Source organism: Liolophura sinensis, chromosome 10 (genome assembly GCF_032854445.1).
Source record: "Liolophura sinensis isolate JHLJ2023 chromosome 10, CUHK_Ljap_v2, whole genome shotgun sequence".
Lineage (NCBI taxonomy): Eukaryota > Metazoa > Mollusca > Polyplacophora > Chitonida > Chitonidae > Liolophura > Liolophura sinensis.
In genome coordinates, this window is record NC_088304.1 from 597312 (window position 1) to 615181 (window position 17870).

General features: G+C 40.0%; 1 protein-coding gene across 1 annotated transcript; it reads left to right on the forward strand.

The window, feature by feature from the left end:
* The first annotated feature begins 1059 nt into the window (after nucleotides 1-1059).
* Nucleotides 1060-17093, forward strand: LOC135477208 (fructose-bisphosphate aldolase-like). Its single transcript, XM_064757365.1, has 8 exons — nucleotides 1060-1149; nucleotides 3758-3890; nucleotides 4801-5067; nucleotides 9937-10097; nucleotides 10603-10686; nucleotides 11188-11362; nucleotides 15477-15676; nucleotides 15963-17093. The coding sequence occupies exons 2-8, from the start codon at nucleotides 3779-3781 to the stop codon at nucleotides 16053-16055; spliced, it is 1092 nt and encodes a 363-aa protein (XP_064613435.1). The 5' UTR covers nucleotides 1060-1149; nucleotides 3758-3778; the 3' UTR covers nucleotides 16056-17093.
* Nucleotides 17094-17870: the final 777 nt, after the last annotated feature.

Below are 17870 nucleotides of genomic sequence, written 5' to 3' on the forward strand. Positions count from 1 at the left end.
AAATGATGTTTCAAAATTGTAATGGAGAAAAAGTAGAACAAATTAAGTAAAAGGTACACGAAATAATGTGCTGTGCCTGTATTAGATGATGCTGTTAAATACTGGAAGTTACAATGTCAATAATTTATTCATACCCTTATCAGTCAGCTCTCAAGTTTTTGACATCAGTCTGACTTTTAATAAAAAAAAATCATGTTGTCACAGCGTAGTAGATCTTTTTTTTTACACAAAATTTTTCCGAAGACTGTTGTAGCAGTATGATGTTTTCATCTTGTATAACGACAAAATATGTGTAAACATGCCAATAAAAGCTCCCAAAATGTAGCTAAAAATATGCAAAACCTTTTTCTGCCTTTTTCAGGGTTTCACCCACCTATAACCCCAGCAGGACTTTTCCATTCACCTGAACCAGGGTGTGCAGCCCCTGTACCCCGGCTGTTTGGGTTTTACACTGGTTGCTTTGGTACTGCCTGGGTTGACAGCTTATTTAACACAAAAACAATGTCATTTGCATAAGGAATACAGAAAAAAATGACAAATTGTGATTTCTCAGAATACCTAAGACATTGTTATTGGCCTATGTTGTTTACTGCACCTTCCAGTAAGCCTACACATAAAAGAAATACAACTACAAATCGTAAACGAGGTCAAGTATATGGTTAAATGGTACACCTTATCATTTTAGCCTGATATATCTGACCTTGTCTACGTTATAAACAGATCACGTTTGTGTACAAAGACTTTGTACCTATGTGTTTGTAGGTACAGTGATTAACTTTCTGCAGTATGGTTTATTAAGCACACAATATAATACGTGGTGGTTAAATGTGTTAACCTGCTCTTCTGAGAAAAAAAAATGCCCTTTACTCAACACGATAGATTAACTTAACTTTTATGATGTTCATTCACAAAAGTACCATGGATCGTAAAGAATTCGTAATAGAAAGATACAATGTATATCATATGAACACGTCGATGTCACCACAACTTGATGTGCATGTCCATTGTTGAATATTCATTTCTCTAATGAATATTCATGAACGTTCAACCTTCCTTTTGCGCATCTTGTCTGCGCATCGTCCTTGAGGTTCTTCGAAGTGAGGAAGGCACACACGGATACCGGCATTCAGCTTCATCCCTTCTAACTCGGTAAGTCGCAAGTTTCCGCTTCGGTTAGCCTTTCGCAGGTTTCTGTCAGTGTCTTCACATGTATTTACAGCATGTTATAGAGATGTCATGAAGGAAAATGGTCATTTAAACTGGGACGCAGACGCGATTTTTCGTAAGCATATCGTAAACGCGCACGACCTTGCTTCGTTCGACTTTGACCTTGCTCAAATGTTTTGCATGCTTGAATTTGAGTTTTCCATGGCTACGTTTAGGGACAGTAGTTTATGAAATCTAGTGTACTTGTATGGAACTTCATTATTAACAGTGCGGCCAATAATCACGTAATTATTAAGGACGTTTCTTGCGTCACATCACCAACAAGGCCGTCAGCGGAGGGGTCAACACGTTTGCAAATGTGAGCTGATAAACTCGCTGTCACATTATTTACTCTTCGTAAAAATGACATAGGGCCTACAGCATTTAATTTAACGATTAAATTAGGCTTTCTGGATGTGTGTGTGTGATGTTTTCTTTATCTGGATTTTCCTGTACAAATACCGTGTACCAAACAACTGGAAATGGACATCATGATTTTTTAAGTTTACGTGAAAGTGGTTTCGTGAAAGTTTATCAGGAAACCAGGGAAATGAAAATGGTATTGTGAACTGAAAAAGACTAGGCTGGGACGTAAGCTAATCATGTAATATTTTCATTATGATTTTAAGTACTGATGTCACATAAATTTATAAGTGAGACTTACTAATTAATTCTCGCATTCTCGAAATGTACACGCACATTCAAGTTTACGTCATACATGTAGCTCGTCAGGAAACCTACAGTATGTGGGGAATGAAGACCAAAAGACAATGCTTGCACATTCTCAAATGAAGATATCATATATAGAAAATGTTACTGATGCTAAACTGTAAATTATATCCTGTATGATCCATGTACTTCTGTCCAGAAGATGAAATCCATTTAGTACAAGTACGCTGATGTAAACAGTATTCAGCCATTAACATCTCTCTATGCATCCTTTTCTTCAGCAGTGTACATGTGGAGGCCATTCCAACAACATGTTGGAATCTATTTTTGGCATGACCTTCACTTTAGGTGTAGGTGTGAAAGATGTCTGTCTGGGTTTGTACACTTTGATGACTTAAATTTCCTGGTTTTTCCCAGGACACAATTTCTTAAGCAGTGTAAAATGGCCTTTTTAGTTCAGCAGTCACATAGTATACACAACTGTGAATCAAGTAATTAAAAAGATTAATTAAAACAAATCTTCAAGAGGATATTCAGGGTGATGGCCATCATATATAACTAACTTTAGAACCAGAACTTATTTTGAGCTTGTACTTCAGCAATTCATGAGTTCAGTTAATCTTGCATTTTGAAGATGTAACCCAGCATATTCACTGGAATTAAGATCTGTGCCAGTCCTACCCTGTGAGTTGAGCAGTCAAGGGACAGATATTTTTTTGGATAATGAGCTGGGAATTAAAAATGGCAGATGTCATTGTGAAAAGCAGATTCTTCAGTGAATTGACTGACATCATCTGTATTTCACACAAGTAAACAACTTGCCAGATGATTGAGGTCAAGCTAGTGCAGTATAAACAGGACACTGTAGAACCGGATCCAGGAACTAATTGTTGTGACTGTCCCTACCCATGACACTTGCTTTTCTATGGAATAAATTAAGAATATTGAAATTTCACTTGTACATTTCTATTACTATAGATTGATTATTGCTGCATAACATATATAACATTACATTGTTGGAAAATTGATTTTAAAAGAAAAAGACCTCTAAAAATCAAAGTACACATCACTGAAAACACCAGTTACAATTATGCATAAATATACTTTCACTTACGTTCTTAGGTTTTTGTGAAGAGTTGAAGGGGCTGAAACATTTGAATTGTAAGATGGGATTTAGGAACCTTTACAATCAGAGGTTAGGAACTTTGATGTCACAGGAAGTTTATCCAACTCTAATCATGTCAGCGACTGTTGGAATAATGTTGGAATAACATTCTTAAAAACAAATTCTGAAAAAAATAAATGAGATGTTTCGTCGAAAATGCAGTGAACTTAAAGATCTGGGGTCACTTTCACAAAGCGGTGTACGGCATTTATTTATCGTACATTTATCACACTATGTTCTACGTCACTAACATTTGTTCTATATGTGCAATATCGTACATCATCTTAGTGAAAGTGTCCCCTGAACTGGATGAATTACAACAGTACAGTAACAGTGAGTACTAGGTGTAGCTAAATCCACTGGATATATATAGCTTTTGCTAATGTTTTGAAGGTGATTGATGCAGAAGTGCTTTTAACCAAGGATGGTTAGTGTGCCATAGCAGTGCAATGGCCTAGGAGCCCTTTATTACTTTATTCACTGTGATTTCAAGTCCAGCTCATCCTGGCTTCTAGTTGTATATGTGAAATATTCTTGAGCTTGGCATAAAACACTAATCAAATAAATAAATCTTCTTTCCTCACCCAATAATCCTGAGACACCATTGCGCATGGAATTCAAACACCATTGAATCCAGACCTCTGAGGATATAAACAAAAAGTTTGTGATGCAGCAGTAAGTCCCAAGACATGATGACTCTGTGTGGTTGTTTCACAGGTATCTGTACCATCAATCATTATGCCATACTTCGCACCCTATCTCAGCCAGGAGAAGCAGCTGGAGCTGGCTCAGATTGCCAATGCCATCGTGGCTCCTGGCAAAGGTATCCTGGCTGCTGATGAGAGCACGGGTGAGTCTGTATAGTTAACTCCTGATCAATAGATTCCTGCAGTTATGCTTCTTAAAAACCTTTACAGATCATGGAGCTGACTTTGTGGAGGTTGAATGTGAAGAAGATACGTGAAAGTCTATTATGGTGCACTCATCTGAAGGAAATTCATTGTGCAAATAATGTGAATGTATGTGATGCATACTTGGAGTATACATGCAGTCCTGATCAGAGATGTCTGGGAAGATGCTCTGACAAACATAGACATGTTGGGGTCATAATGTCCCTAAGTATTGACTCAACAAAAGGCCGTCGGTAAATTTCCGGTCTTAATATCACTTCTTGGGTAGATCTTTAAGTTTTACTTTATTTTAACCCAAGTGTACAAAAATTGTGTGGCAGACGGAAAGTATCATGGACTTGTGAGCTCAGCAAACTTATGTGTTTTTGATAGGGCAGATCTTCCATCAGATGCAGATCTGTACACTATCTCTGTAACAGTTGATCTTGATAGGTGTAATATGGTATTTGTTGTGAATATAATTTTCTGGAATGTTTTCTTGTAAAATGATGTAGCAAAGCAGATTTCTATTTCTTAATTCATTTATGCACTCGGGGAAAACATTTTCTGAAAAGTTTCTGAGACCACAATAAAACAAGACATTCTTTGTCATATCTGAAATTTGAGTTATATTTTTGAAATTTAAACTCCCAGAAAATTTAGTTTTAGTTTTACTATTTTAAGTCTGCAGTGTTAATGTGCAAATAAAACTCATTTGTAAACACAATGAAGCCGCCTCTTTTGTTGAGGCGTTTACTGTAGCCACCATGATAAATACTACTTACAGCATAGGTGCTCTTGAAATTGAACTTGACTGTGTATGATATAGTCAACATGACAACTGAATATTCATTGTCCTCTGGTCATTAGGAACGATGGGAAAGCGGTTTGCTTCAATCGGCGTGGAGAACACAGAGGAGAACCGCCGGCGGTACCGTGAACTGCTCTTCACTTCTGACAAATCTGTAGCGGAGAACATCAGTGGGGTGATCTTGTTCCACGAGACTCTGTACCAAAAGGACAGTAATGGGGTGCCCTTTGTCAAGGTCCTCCAGGATAAAGGTATCATCCCTGGGATCAAGGTGGACAAGGGAGTAGTACCTCTGGCAGGCTCAGACAATGAAACCACCACACAAGGTTAGTGCTGATGACCAACCTGTATTTCGCTTACCCCTTGCTAGAAATCAAAACGAGCAGTGTGACTGTTTCTATTGCCTTGTTAACATTGTGCCTAACAGAGGAGACGGGTGTCAGAGTGGACATTTTAGTGACAAAGGGAAAAACCTTCTGTCAGGTGGATTGCATCAAATTTACCGTTCATAAAATTTATCAATAGGTTTCTCCTGTCATTCATGGGGAGGTCTGGCAGCAAAGTACGGATGGTTGTGGGTTTGCTGGGCTCTGTTAGGTTTCCTCCTAACATAATTCTGGCTACATCATACAAAGGAAATGTTGTTCAGCACAGCGTAAAACATTAGTGAAGTAAATCAATCTATCAATAGACTAGTCCTGTTATTAAGCAAGAGTAATTATTTTCAATATAAATATTCACAATTGTCCAATGTAAAGTTGATTTGAAAATGTCCATGGCTTATCTCTTTGGTTTGATAATGTCAAATGTTATTGGTAATGACCATCTTCTAGTGGTGTTCTGAGCAAATTAGACCACCCAGAGTATTGCTGTTCATGCCTGTACAAAATAACCTAAAGAAGTATACAACATAACAGAAACTAACACAATCTTTACATTATTCTGATGACATTTAGTTTCTTACCAAACATTTTTGCAGTTCATCATTCTTCTTAACTGGAGATCTGCCTGGTTTCTACCACCATAATACTGGCCAGTCCTGTTGAAATAATCTTCCAGCATGACATACCCCCCCGCCCCCCCCGCCAAATATATATAAATAGATCAGATGCTAGGAACATGCCTAGTGGTTGTTGTAGAATTGTCACCAGGTCAGAAGGAAGTATGTATTTGGCTTAGAATTGACTAGAATTGTTTCACAATTAATGGTCAAACAGACAGTAAAACAGTAGTCCAGGTACATGTATTTACTTTAGAATGCCTTCCAGTAAGATTTTTGTATATAATATTCTACATTGGGGATAAGCAAGCCCACTGTAGTGTTCATCTGTGTGTGTGTGTCACTATGTCATATTACATGGCTTCTGTGGTTGTTCTGAATGTTGGAAGTATAGATCTTGTCACTGGATGTGAGCACAGCTGAGGGCATGCAGCAGACTTTAGATCAACATGTTGTTTGTGCCGTGTCTGCCCGGTGCACCAAGACATAAAGGTCAGGGTAGCGGCAGGGCTGAGGCATGTCATGTAAAAAGCTGAACTGATGTACAAACAGTCCTCTGACCTGTGTTGTCCAATAAGACTTGATGGCATGTACTCAGCTTGCTGATGTGCCAGAAAAGTCTGCTTTTGATGTTGGATTGTATTCGTGCACATGGGGTGGGTGAGGGGTAATTTTTACCTCTTTATAATGAATGCATTTGGTTTTGAAGTGTGCTATCAAACTTTAAAGCTGTTACTCTCTTGAAATGAAATTTAGGCTGTCATTATCTGGGAGTGCAGTATTTTGTGCCCTGAAAGATCCCCCTACTCATGATTTTTAGTGAGGGGTGTACAGAACAGTAAATCAAAGGCCTGCACATGATATTGTGACGAGATCTCAAGGCAGCCACCTTAAATTCACATGAACTCTGTGTAGTCTTCAAGAATTGATTCTTCATCCTCTCTCCAAATTAAATTTACCAATCAAGTGAAGGTTGGAGAGTAACTTGGGTCATTTCACATGTTTACTACAAGCAAATAAATTTCTGCAGTAAAACAAAATGTACTATACATATGTAATCACTTCCTGTGTGACAAACCATTTCAAGTACAAGCAGGCTAGCCAGACGCAACGGGAGGGTGCAAATTGTGCAGTAACACGTGTGATGTGTTCTCTCTTCTGTAGTATTTCAAATTCCATAAGTACTCTAGCTTGATTATAGATATATATGAAATCTTCTTGAGCAGGGCGTAAAACATCAACCAAATAAATATGTATGAGAACATTGTGCAGGGTCTTTGATAACATCATGTGTGTTACAATAGTAGAAGCACTACACATACATTTACATTAGTGCTAACCGTTCATGAAGAGTGGTGGCCTAATGGTTAATGTGTCCACCTCAGTCTAGTTGCAGCCTCGCTTTGAGCACAGCACTGAACAGTTGGGGTAAAGAAACAGGACTGGTTGGCCCGGTGTGAGTATGTGACTGGGTGGAGTGTCATGTCTGGTGTCTTCGTCATGATACTTCTGTGACGGCAGCACTTTGGCCGCATGGACTCACTCTGCCACAAGAAGACTCAGTATGTGAACGCACACACACACATACAAACACAGAGTGACTTCTCATCATAGATCTGAGAAATGGCATTGAACCGCAAGCATTCCTTCATTCATGAATAGTGAAACCCATTATACAGGTATACTAGACAAAATAGATACGGTTAGCTTACACTGAACTAACTGTAAACCTACCATTGGGGGATCTTCCAGTCTTGAACTTTGATTGATCCCCGATGCAAAGATGAATGCCTTGATAGTTAATGAAATGTAAACTGATGGCCAAAAGAAACTTTACGACTCTGTGAGTTAAATTTAACCAGCTTTTTCAGCAAATTAATATCAAATTATTGTAGGAAGACATTGTACAAAGCATGTTCCCATGTGTGACAAGTGTCATATACACTCACACAAATTTGTTTGGAGACAACAAAGAAAGTAGAAAAATCATGTGACCAATCATCATGGATGGCTGCAACTGCACATGTAATAAGTGTCTAAAAATGTTAGGCACAGTGTGCTGGACTTGCACACTGACTGAAAACCACTAAAGTAATGCCTCGATTGACTCCAGAACACCGCGAGAGGGCCCTGGGTATGGTATCCATGGGAGCCACCCCTGCCAGGGCTAGAAATTAGCAGAAAGTCTAACTGGCCAGCAGGACCAGCATTCTCAGAATTCTAATGATCCAGTCGTAGGTTTACTGGTCCTGACAAAATGAAAAGGACACATCGGGTGTTACAAGTGTAGGTGTTGCTTGAAACCAAACAATTCCTAACTTTGCATTTACAAATTACATGAGCTCATAAGTACTGTATTTCAGCTTAAGTGTAATCTTTGGCATGTAACTGCACCTGCTTCAGCACACGTGCAAACCTTAAAGTGACACTTTTGATGCTAACACATAGGCCTAACTTATACAGATAAGAAATTCATCAAACTAAGTCATTTAAAACAACCAGAAAACCATAACAAGCGCTGATGTATTATCAGTAACTGTAAGTACAATACTTCAATTATTACAGCACACAGTGAGCTGCTGGTCATTAAGGTTTAATTGGATAACGCTACGGTGACTGGTCATTCACTTAATGGATGCCTTTTTTTCACACTAAATATGCAGGCAGTACCAAATTGCGACCAGTGTAGAACAGTACTTCGCCCTAGTCAGACTGTTTTTCAGCAAGCCGCACTCCATGTATGAGTGACATTTATGCCACCGACATACGAAAAAAAAAAAAAATTTCATGTTCCAATTTCTGAATATGACAAAGACTTATCACTGAAAGTGTGTGTATTTTCTACTGGCCCATCGGACCAGTGCTTTGCAAACTCAACTTGCCAGACAGAAAATCCACTGACCTCGGACCAGCGCTAATTTCAAGCCCTACATGCCCACATTGCATTGACCTTCGGCTACTCTCGTGTAACTGTATCAAACTTGATACAACATTACAGACAGACGGGCAGACATCAGACAGGCCAAGAACAGGCAGGCCTAGGGTAACGATGCCCAGAGAAGACGGGTACCTGCGCACCTTACACCTGAAGAACCGCTTCCTGACAGTGACGTCATGGTAAATCAATGTCCTAGGTCACTGAGTCAGTTGGCACACAGTGTGCAGGAGACTCATGGCGTATCAACCATTCAGAGGGCAGTAGTTGACAGCCGAACATTGTCGACAGAGGTTGAAATGGGCTCTAATTGTATGCCATTGGCAGCGACATGATTGGCAACGTGTTTTCACGGATAAAAGCCGCTTCTGCCTGTTCCAAGCGGTTGGCAGAACGGGGAGTTTACCGTCAAAGAAGCAAACGAACTGCTGCATCATGCGTCCAGGAGTTGGTACCGTTTGGTGGTGGCAGCATGATGGTGTGTAGTGGGATTTGTGGAGAGGAACGGACATCACTGGTCATCATCTACGGGAAGCTAACAGCTCGACGTTACATGGATGAAATTCTACATCCTGTTGTCCTGCCATTCCGTGGACAGCAGCCACGTGGTGTCCTGTGCCAGCATGACAACACCAGACCCTTTACAGCTTGAGTTGTGCAGAACTTCTGGACGCCAACAACGTCAGCGTCTTGCCATGGCCTGCACATTCCCCAGATATGTCCCCCATAGAACACCTTTGGGATATCATGGGTCGTCAAGTAAGACAACGGCCACACCTTGCAGCCAACCAACTAGACCTGGCATTCGCTCTCCAGTGTGAATGGCAGTGAATCCAATGTCATCTCATCGGACGACTTTTTATATGCTTCGGCGAATTTTTGCATGCATTGAAGCTAGGGGTGGCCACATGCAATATTGATTGGTTTTGATATTGACTGATTTTAAAAATAATCAGCTTTTTGTATACTCTGCCCATTGTTAACCAAGATGAAATGGTTATTTTTCTACCCCTGCTCTGTTTGTTCACTTGTAAAAAAACAAATTTGAGGCCTCTCTGTCCGTTCTTACTCAAAACTTTCAGTATCTAAAGTCATTGGTCTTTTCAATATATTAAACTTCAGTCATCCTGTTTGTTGCTATGGCAAAATAAATTGACTTGAACTCTTTGTAAAGTTTCTTTTGGCCATCAGTTAATATAGGATCATAATCCTGGCCCCTGATCTGTGCCTGTGCTTATCCTCCTATTTTTGTCACCTCAGGTCTTGATGGTCTGGCAGAGAGGTGTGCCCAGTACAAGAAAGATGGAGCTCAGTTTGCTAAGTGGAGGTGTGTTTTGAAGATTGGCCCCCACACCCCCTCATACCAGGCCATGATGGAGAACGCCAACGTCTTGGCTCGCTACGCCAGCATTTGCCAACAGGTTTGTACACTGCATTACTGTATGGGCTGATCTAGTTAGATTGTCAAACATCAGTTGTATTGTAATTTGATTAAGTCTTCCGTCAAACATGGATGTTTGCCATCATTACATCACCTAAGGAATTCAAAGTTTTAGCCTTTAGCCTTCAGAGGTGTTGGGTAAAATGCAGCAAAACCTGGAAAAGACACAGGAAGCATGTTGCTCTTTGTCCAGTTCCCTTACATTCTGCCTGCATGAGAGAATCCTAGTGGTATATGTGGCGTATTGACCCAGGAGCCTTTCACCAATGCGTTCGCTGTGAATTCAAGTTCAGCTCATGTGGTCTTCCTCTCTGACTGGGTTTCCCCCGGTTCTGCCCAGTTTTCTTCCACCATAATGGTTGTTGCCGTCGTATAAGTGACATATTCTTGAATACAGCACAAAACACCAGTCGAATAATGAATGAAAGTTTTCATGAAATCCTTTTAGCATTGTTATATTCAGAGAATTACCATGTATGTTGTAGAATGGCTTGGTACCAATTGTTGAACCTGAGGTATTGCCAGATGGAGACCATGACTTGGAGACTGCTCAGCAAGTTACAGAACAGGTTTGTACAGAAATGTCTTTAGAAGTACTACATTCTTACATGTACATTCTTGCTTGAAAGAGCAAGTATATTTTCAGGCAGTAAACGTGTTTAGAAACAGTTTGTCAAGTATAGATGTGACTGTCCTAGTTTACAAAGATCACTTCAGATTCATCATAGTCAGAGATGGACCTGTTGTCAGTCAAAGGCAACTTGCATGAAGGGATCACAAGCCAGTTATTAATCACTTTGGGTGAGCCATGTTATTATGAGCTATTGCGATTTTTTTTATTTCTTTTTCCTGGTTTCCTAGATAAGTAGCAACTCTTGGCCTGTAATGTAGAAATGCATGTTGTAGGAGAGTAAGCAGAGAAGGCGTACATATGGCCTTAACCATACAAGCAAGCCGTTTGTTGTCTTCTTAACCTCTATCCTCTAGAGGCATGTCCATTGTATAAAAATACATAGGACATCTGCTGTACTGTAATCAGCATTGTAAGTCAGCCTTGCTGCTTTTCATAGGTGCTGGCATTCCAGTACAAGGCTCTAGCTGACCACCACGTGTTCCTGGAGGGTACCTTACTTAAACCTAACATGGTCACTGCTGGTCAGTCGTGCTCCAAGAAGTATACTCCTGGTCAGATTGCTACAGCCACAGTGACCGCTCTGTCAAGAGGAGTCCCTGCTGCGGTGCCAGGTAAGTCTTGTATTGGCAAATGGTACCCTATTTCTTAAACCTTTTCACATGTTCACTTAGTGCTGTTTAATCATATCATAAGGGCTTAAACTGGCAAAAAAAAGTACATTTTCGGTGAAGCCAAGATGTTTTCAGAACCACCAAGCAAAATTGTCAGCCATAAGATTATTGTGGATAAATGGCATTCGAAATTGCCCTTCAACATGGTAAAAGACTGAAGAAGTAGTTTAGCAACAACATTGTTTTGACAGATGAGGTTACCGTCACTTTTCATCTGTCATGTGCACAAGAGAACGCCAGTTTGTGATTCAGTATACCGTAATTAGTTGACCTTTTTGATTAGCTGAGCAGCACTCGTGGTTGGAATGCTCGAGGGAAAGTTGATAAAATCGGGTCATGGGCTGTAGGGGAGTCTGATCAGATAAATTTAATCGTGCATGGTGTGGTTGATGGTTGTCAGCTGTATGTCTATAGACAATATAGAAAGTCGGCACATGTCGACTGGCCGGTGATGTGGATGGATACACTCCTGCTGGTGAAGGGATGGCGTAGGCTTTGAAAAGTCAGTCTGAGTCAACACGCAAGTTAAAAAAAAACCCCGACAACATGTGCAGGTGCAACGAACACAGCGAGACACTGAATTTCTACTCTGACCTTGGCCGCTCTCAGCAGACCCCTACCCAGGAATTGAAAGGGGCATGGTGGAATAGCTATCTGAAAGGGCATGAACTGGGAGCGTAGCGAGCGTCGCTGTAAGGTCGGGGTCCTGGAAGCTATAGATCCCAGATGCCTTGAGAAGCAATCTAAGGCATTTGTGGCCATTAAATTTTCCCAAAATTTCACTACATTTCATTTGAAGAAAAACAGTTTTTCACATTTTGTCAGTGTTAAATCCAGGCATTCTTGTAGAATCAAATCAAATGACATTTAAAAATTGAAAACTTGAAAATAAATTTGGAGTAATTATGCCGATTTAATGTGTAAATATAATATTTCTATTCACCCTTTTACAGGTAACCCTTTTCAAAGTGCAAAACATAAATTCGAAATTTCATTTTGTTTGTAAATTTTAAGTCATTTGTCTCTTTGAAAGAACCCTTTTGAAAGACGCAAAAACGCCCTGAATTCAACCCTAATTTTCCCTAAGGAGTATTACTGCAGTGAATATCAAAAAGCAATTAGTCATGTCAATGAAGTGATGTTACACACTTAACCCTGAAAAATCACTTTCAAGTAAAATACTGTCAAGAAAAATATAAACTGATTAAAAGGTTTATTCATTTGAATGGAGATAAAAGATGCCGAAGTCATGGGAAATCCCAGGAAGTCGTGGGAAATAATCCACAATTAAATCATTAGTATTATGATTTTGTTTTGTTCCCATTTGGAGCGTATGTTTTGTGTGTTTGACACAGGGTACAGTATAACATCGGAATCAGTGTCAGCTTTGTCCTCGTCACTCCATTCATAATTAATTAAAAGCCAGTCAAAATTAAGACTCAGAACAGCTTCTTTTCTATGGAATGTTCTGATTTTTTTTTTGGTTTTGGCGTTTCACAAGGCATATTAGCAGTAAAAGTTGCAGCCTCCAAGGCATTTGTGATCTCATGTTTCAACATCAGCTGTCCCTGGCCTCTCCGGCTCGGGTACACTGTTTTCGTTGGTGACACTTTGCCCCAGCTTTACCCAAAGAGATTTACAATTAAATGACAGCCCTTGGCTATTTCTGTTAATTTCCGAGAACGTTTCTTTGCCCGCCTTTCACTTCTGGGCATCTTTACTGCACGACGAGGAAGAGTGAATTCTCCATGAATCAGGATTTCTACAAAACACAGCATAGGCTTAACACAGTTTTGCCAACACCGGAATTGTGGAGATCACTGGCAGATAAAGAAACGGCAGCATGGCGCATACATAGCTTTTAAAAAGGCGGCATAGGGGCAATTTTAGGGGCTTGGGGCTGTGCCACACCAAATAACACTAGCAAGGGGTCTGGAAAAAGGGGCACGGCGCTGAGAATTGTTTGGGGGCAGTGTGGTGCTGGAAATCAGGATGTGGCGCTGCGCCACGCCAAATAACGCTAGCTAGGGGCCTGCTCAGTGACTTGAGCCGATGCAACGTGAGGTGAAGTTGTCTGCTGCGTGTAATCCGATCGACCCACCATAATCAGTCCAACTCAAAAAATCTATGTTCAACCATTTTGTTTGCATAAAAAAATATACGTCTTCACACCTTACCAGTAGAGGTTTTCATGTTCTAACAAAATGATTCATTGTGTGGAAATTTTGGGGCAGGTCAGTCTAAAGCTGTGAGTGTGTTAAGTACAAACAGCTGAGTTGTACAGATATGCAAATCGCAACTTCAGCTCTGTGTATAGCAGTTGAAGTTCCAATATTGTTTGTAGGACCTGTCAATCACGGCAGAGGCCCAATCAGGCCACCTGTTTTGGTAATTGTTTTAAATTCTACCCGTGGTAAAGAGATTATATGTGAGTGTTGTGAATGTCTTTGTAATGCACCTATACTGGCACATGACTTTATAATGGCTTTACTGAAATGGTTCAACAAAATGAAAGTTAAAGGTCCAAATTAAAATGCACAGGCTCTTCACCAGGCATTTGACAGTATGTAAAATTTGAGTCTCCATCTACTAGTTGAGATTTCACAAGCATGTTGACTTTATTTCTCCAATGGGCGGGTCAATGAAAATAAATTCATCTAATTGGTCAATGTTGAATTCTGTAAGCTGTCACTTATCTGTAAGACTTGCGCAGGGACTGAGTTGCAAAAAAAAATGTTGAGTAGGAATAGATTTAGCCTTTCATTAACACAGTGTTTACACTTGTTGCAACATGAAGCTGGTAATGGGCATCCATTTCCACACGTGCCAACACAATGTTCAGTGTGTGCATGTTTGAGTTTATGATCGCCATTTTATGACATCGGGAATGTCTGGAGATTGTCCTCGTCTACCTATATGGGCTCAATGCAAATTTACTGATGTACAGACATGGCAATGGGCTGTCATGATAATGCGAGAACAAGGTTTAAAAGTGTTAGTTTAGGAAACTTTGTCCCAAGTATGTTTACGTGTATAACGGACGGTATCCGAAATGAATGGTGGGAACATAGAACACTTCTAAAATAGGATGACAAAACACCATGCGAGTGAGGCTTGAAAAACTTTCCCCTTTATTTTATGGGAGCTTAATGACAGATACTTGTAAGTCGGGGTCTTCATCGCTGAAATACATTTGCATGCTGATTTGTTACATTTATTGCTTTGAGACAGTTTTGTAATTTACAGGTTTGTAAACGACTGTGGCTTGATAATTTCTGCATTTTAATTCAGTGATAAAAATAAAGGTGATGTCTGGAATTCTTCAAGCCTGTATCCACTGGACTACTTTCATCTGGCCAAGCATGTGCACCCACTCTCGTGGCGATGTTTGTCTAGCCATCAGTCAAGGCGAGAAAACAATCGTCCACCCCACCATTGCCATACCGTTTTAAGTTTTGATCATTCCAAATAATCCTGGCAAATTTCACGGTCAGGCACACAGCTGTGGCTTGATGCCTGCTGGTCGAAAAGGTCAACGAATTACTGTAGCCTGGTTTAGCTATTGTGGCAAAACTGGAGTAGGCCAGATATAAATGGTGTGAGAATTAGAACACTGTGTCCAGTTTAGATTATAAACAATTTCAGATAGTCTTTAATAGTCTGTAAATTAACTGGAAAAATTCTGGTACCTTGTTTTACATTTATCTGAGAAATGAATACTTAAGCATTTCGGCTTGATTTTTTTGCCAGTTGTAAATCAGCAGAACAAAATGGACGGCTCATTCTTGTTCGTGAAACTGTGGAATGATCACTGAGAAGGATCCCAGTGAAATGAATAGATTATTGAGGATGTCACTATCAGTCATTTAGCAATCTGTGGTATACGAAGAGCAGATGTCTTCCTGTCAGGAGTTTATTTCAGTAATCTGATATTTTGACACAAGCTGTCATTCTCTCCACCCCACCCCCGTGTATGACTCCTATCAGGTCAGTGCCATGGGTGATTCAATAATCCGTGGTAGTTTGACAAAAGTTGTTTCTCTTCGTCCCCCAGGTATTACTTTCCTGTCAGGAGGTCAGTCAGAAGAGGACGCTTCCATCAACCTGGATGCCATCAATAAATTCCAGGGCAAGAAGCCATGGGCTCTGACCTTCTCCTACGGCCGTGCCCTTCAGGCCAGCGTACTCAAGGCCTGGCAAGGCAAGGATGAGAACAAGGCTGCAGGCCAGGACGAGCTTCTGAAGAGGGCAAAGGTAAGACCTAAAACATTTTGAAGGGGGCACAAATTATGAAATTTTGAAAGTCAATCTGTGATTAAGTACTGAATATATACAATCTAGCCAACATGTTTCTCAGTCATCTTTCTTTCTTTTTCTAAATTTAGGGCCTGTTTTTCTGTGCTAGATTAAACAAAAATTGCTAATAGACGAGCAATTTTAGACTTCAAGAGGACTGCGCTACCAGTTTGGGCAGCTTGACTGTTCTCATTAAGGTTCTGAAATTTTTAATGGAAATTGTGGTTTTTGTTTTGTTTGACAGGCCAATGGTTTAGCGGCCGTGGGTAAGTATGAAGGTGGAGTTGACAGCGCGGCGGCAGGCCAGTCTCTCTTCATAGCTAACCACGCCTACTAAACACCAGAAAGTTGTGGGTGTCGAAGCTTTAAAGGAACAATCCAGGAGCCATCATTGGTTGTGTGCTATCCAGAGCATTGAGTGATTGGCTGGCAAGAAAGTAATTCCTTGTGTTTTGGAGGATATATCCAGGTTTTTATTGACTGGGCAACTTTTTTTGTATTTAAATAACCTTAAAAACTGTAGACTTGTGACTAAAAACTAATATACACCAATATTGTTGCCAAATTCTCCTGTAGTAATACTGTAAGAGGGAATTCAAATCCTATCCTGGGTGGACATTTTGAATGTGCTTTGTAAATTGCTAATAGTAATGTATAGAGTCTAAACCTTGTCCATATTTGGGACTGGCTCAATATGAATGTGATTATTTAAATCTGAATCAGATTTTTTTCTTCAAATGCTTTACAGGCCTTAACATTGCGGATGAATATGCCACAGACATAATCTGTGTAGAAGTCTCTGTAAATGTGTACGTCTTCATGTATATTTCCAGTTCTGTTTTTCTCTTATACATGCAGTGCTGCCTTTGTAAACACATACAGCACACATGCATGTAGTAGCAATGAGAACTTACCGTGAGTTTTGTCGCAGGTTTTCGGCAGTTATTACCCCCATTATTTTTATGTATATACATGTATGTGTAAATGTATGAAGTTTGAATCGGTATGTTCATACAAACGTTTGAGAGATTTTTATGAGATTTGTCTCTTGTGAGTGCGTAATGGCAAACAAGAGCCCTTTGCATCGCTCAGTGCTGAAATTGTACATGTATTAACATTTTTAACCTAAATCTCCCTTTTTTTTTTTTTTTTTTCTTCGTCTCAAATGTGGTTTTTTTCTGTTTTTGTTTGTTCAGGCTGCTAGAGGTTTTTCGCTGCAAAATTTAAAAAAGAAAAAAATTTAGTAAAGTTGACACTGGTTACAGGTGAAATATTCTAGCCTATAAATGATTTAGGAGGTACTGAGGGCAGAATTGAGCTGGACTACGGTGATTTGGGGATGTTCAGTCAATAAAGAAAAGGCTCTAGAATCTTACATGTGGTGTTTGTTGTCGTTTGAAACAGCTGGAGAGGCATTGGTGTTGCTTGCAGATATAACCACCATAGCAGCCATTACTGTAGAAATCACATTGCATTGGTATCACACTGTACTTACTGCTGTGATTTTACACTATGCTTCAATTCCTATACATTGTAGCTATATAAGTAGGTGTACATAAGGATACAAATGTTTTATAAAACTGAAAGCGGGGTCCTAGTTGTTGGTGAGTCAGTGAGGCATGAGAATCCAGTAATCTTTAGCTAATGTGATCATTGTTGGTTCAAGTCCAGCCAATGCTGGCTTCTTCTCCGGCTGTACATGGGAAAGATTGTCGGCAACCTGCGAATGGCCGTGGGATTCCACCACAATGTTGGCTGCTGTCGTATAAGTGAGATATTCTCGAGTTCGGCATAAAGCAACTATCAGATAAATAAGCTGGTAGCAGTTGTATCATAATCAAGCATCAGCTTAAGAGTGGTGTAACAGTAACATATAATGATAGATGTAGCTGTGCTTGATACAGTGGTGCTACAACTGTAACGTGAGCTCTGAAATTGTTGAATTCGAGACATTTATAAAGTGAGCACAATTACTGAAGGTCTTGATATGTCCTTGGATAATCCGACTACTGCGTCGAAGAGCGTTTACGAATGTGTGGAAGCACAATCAGCTTATGAATGACAATGGCCTAATGCCTCAACGGGCCGGCTTATGAGGACAAATCCCATAACCAAAGTGCCAATTAATGTCATACGATTGGCTAGGCTAGGC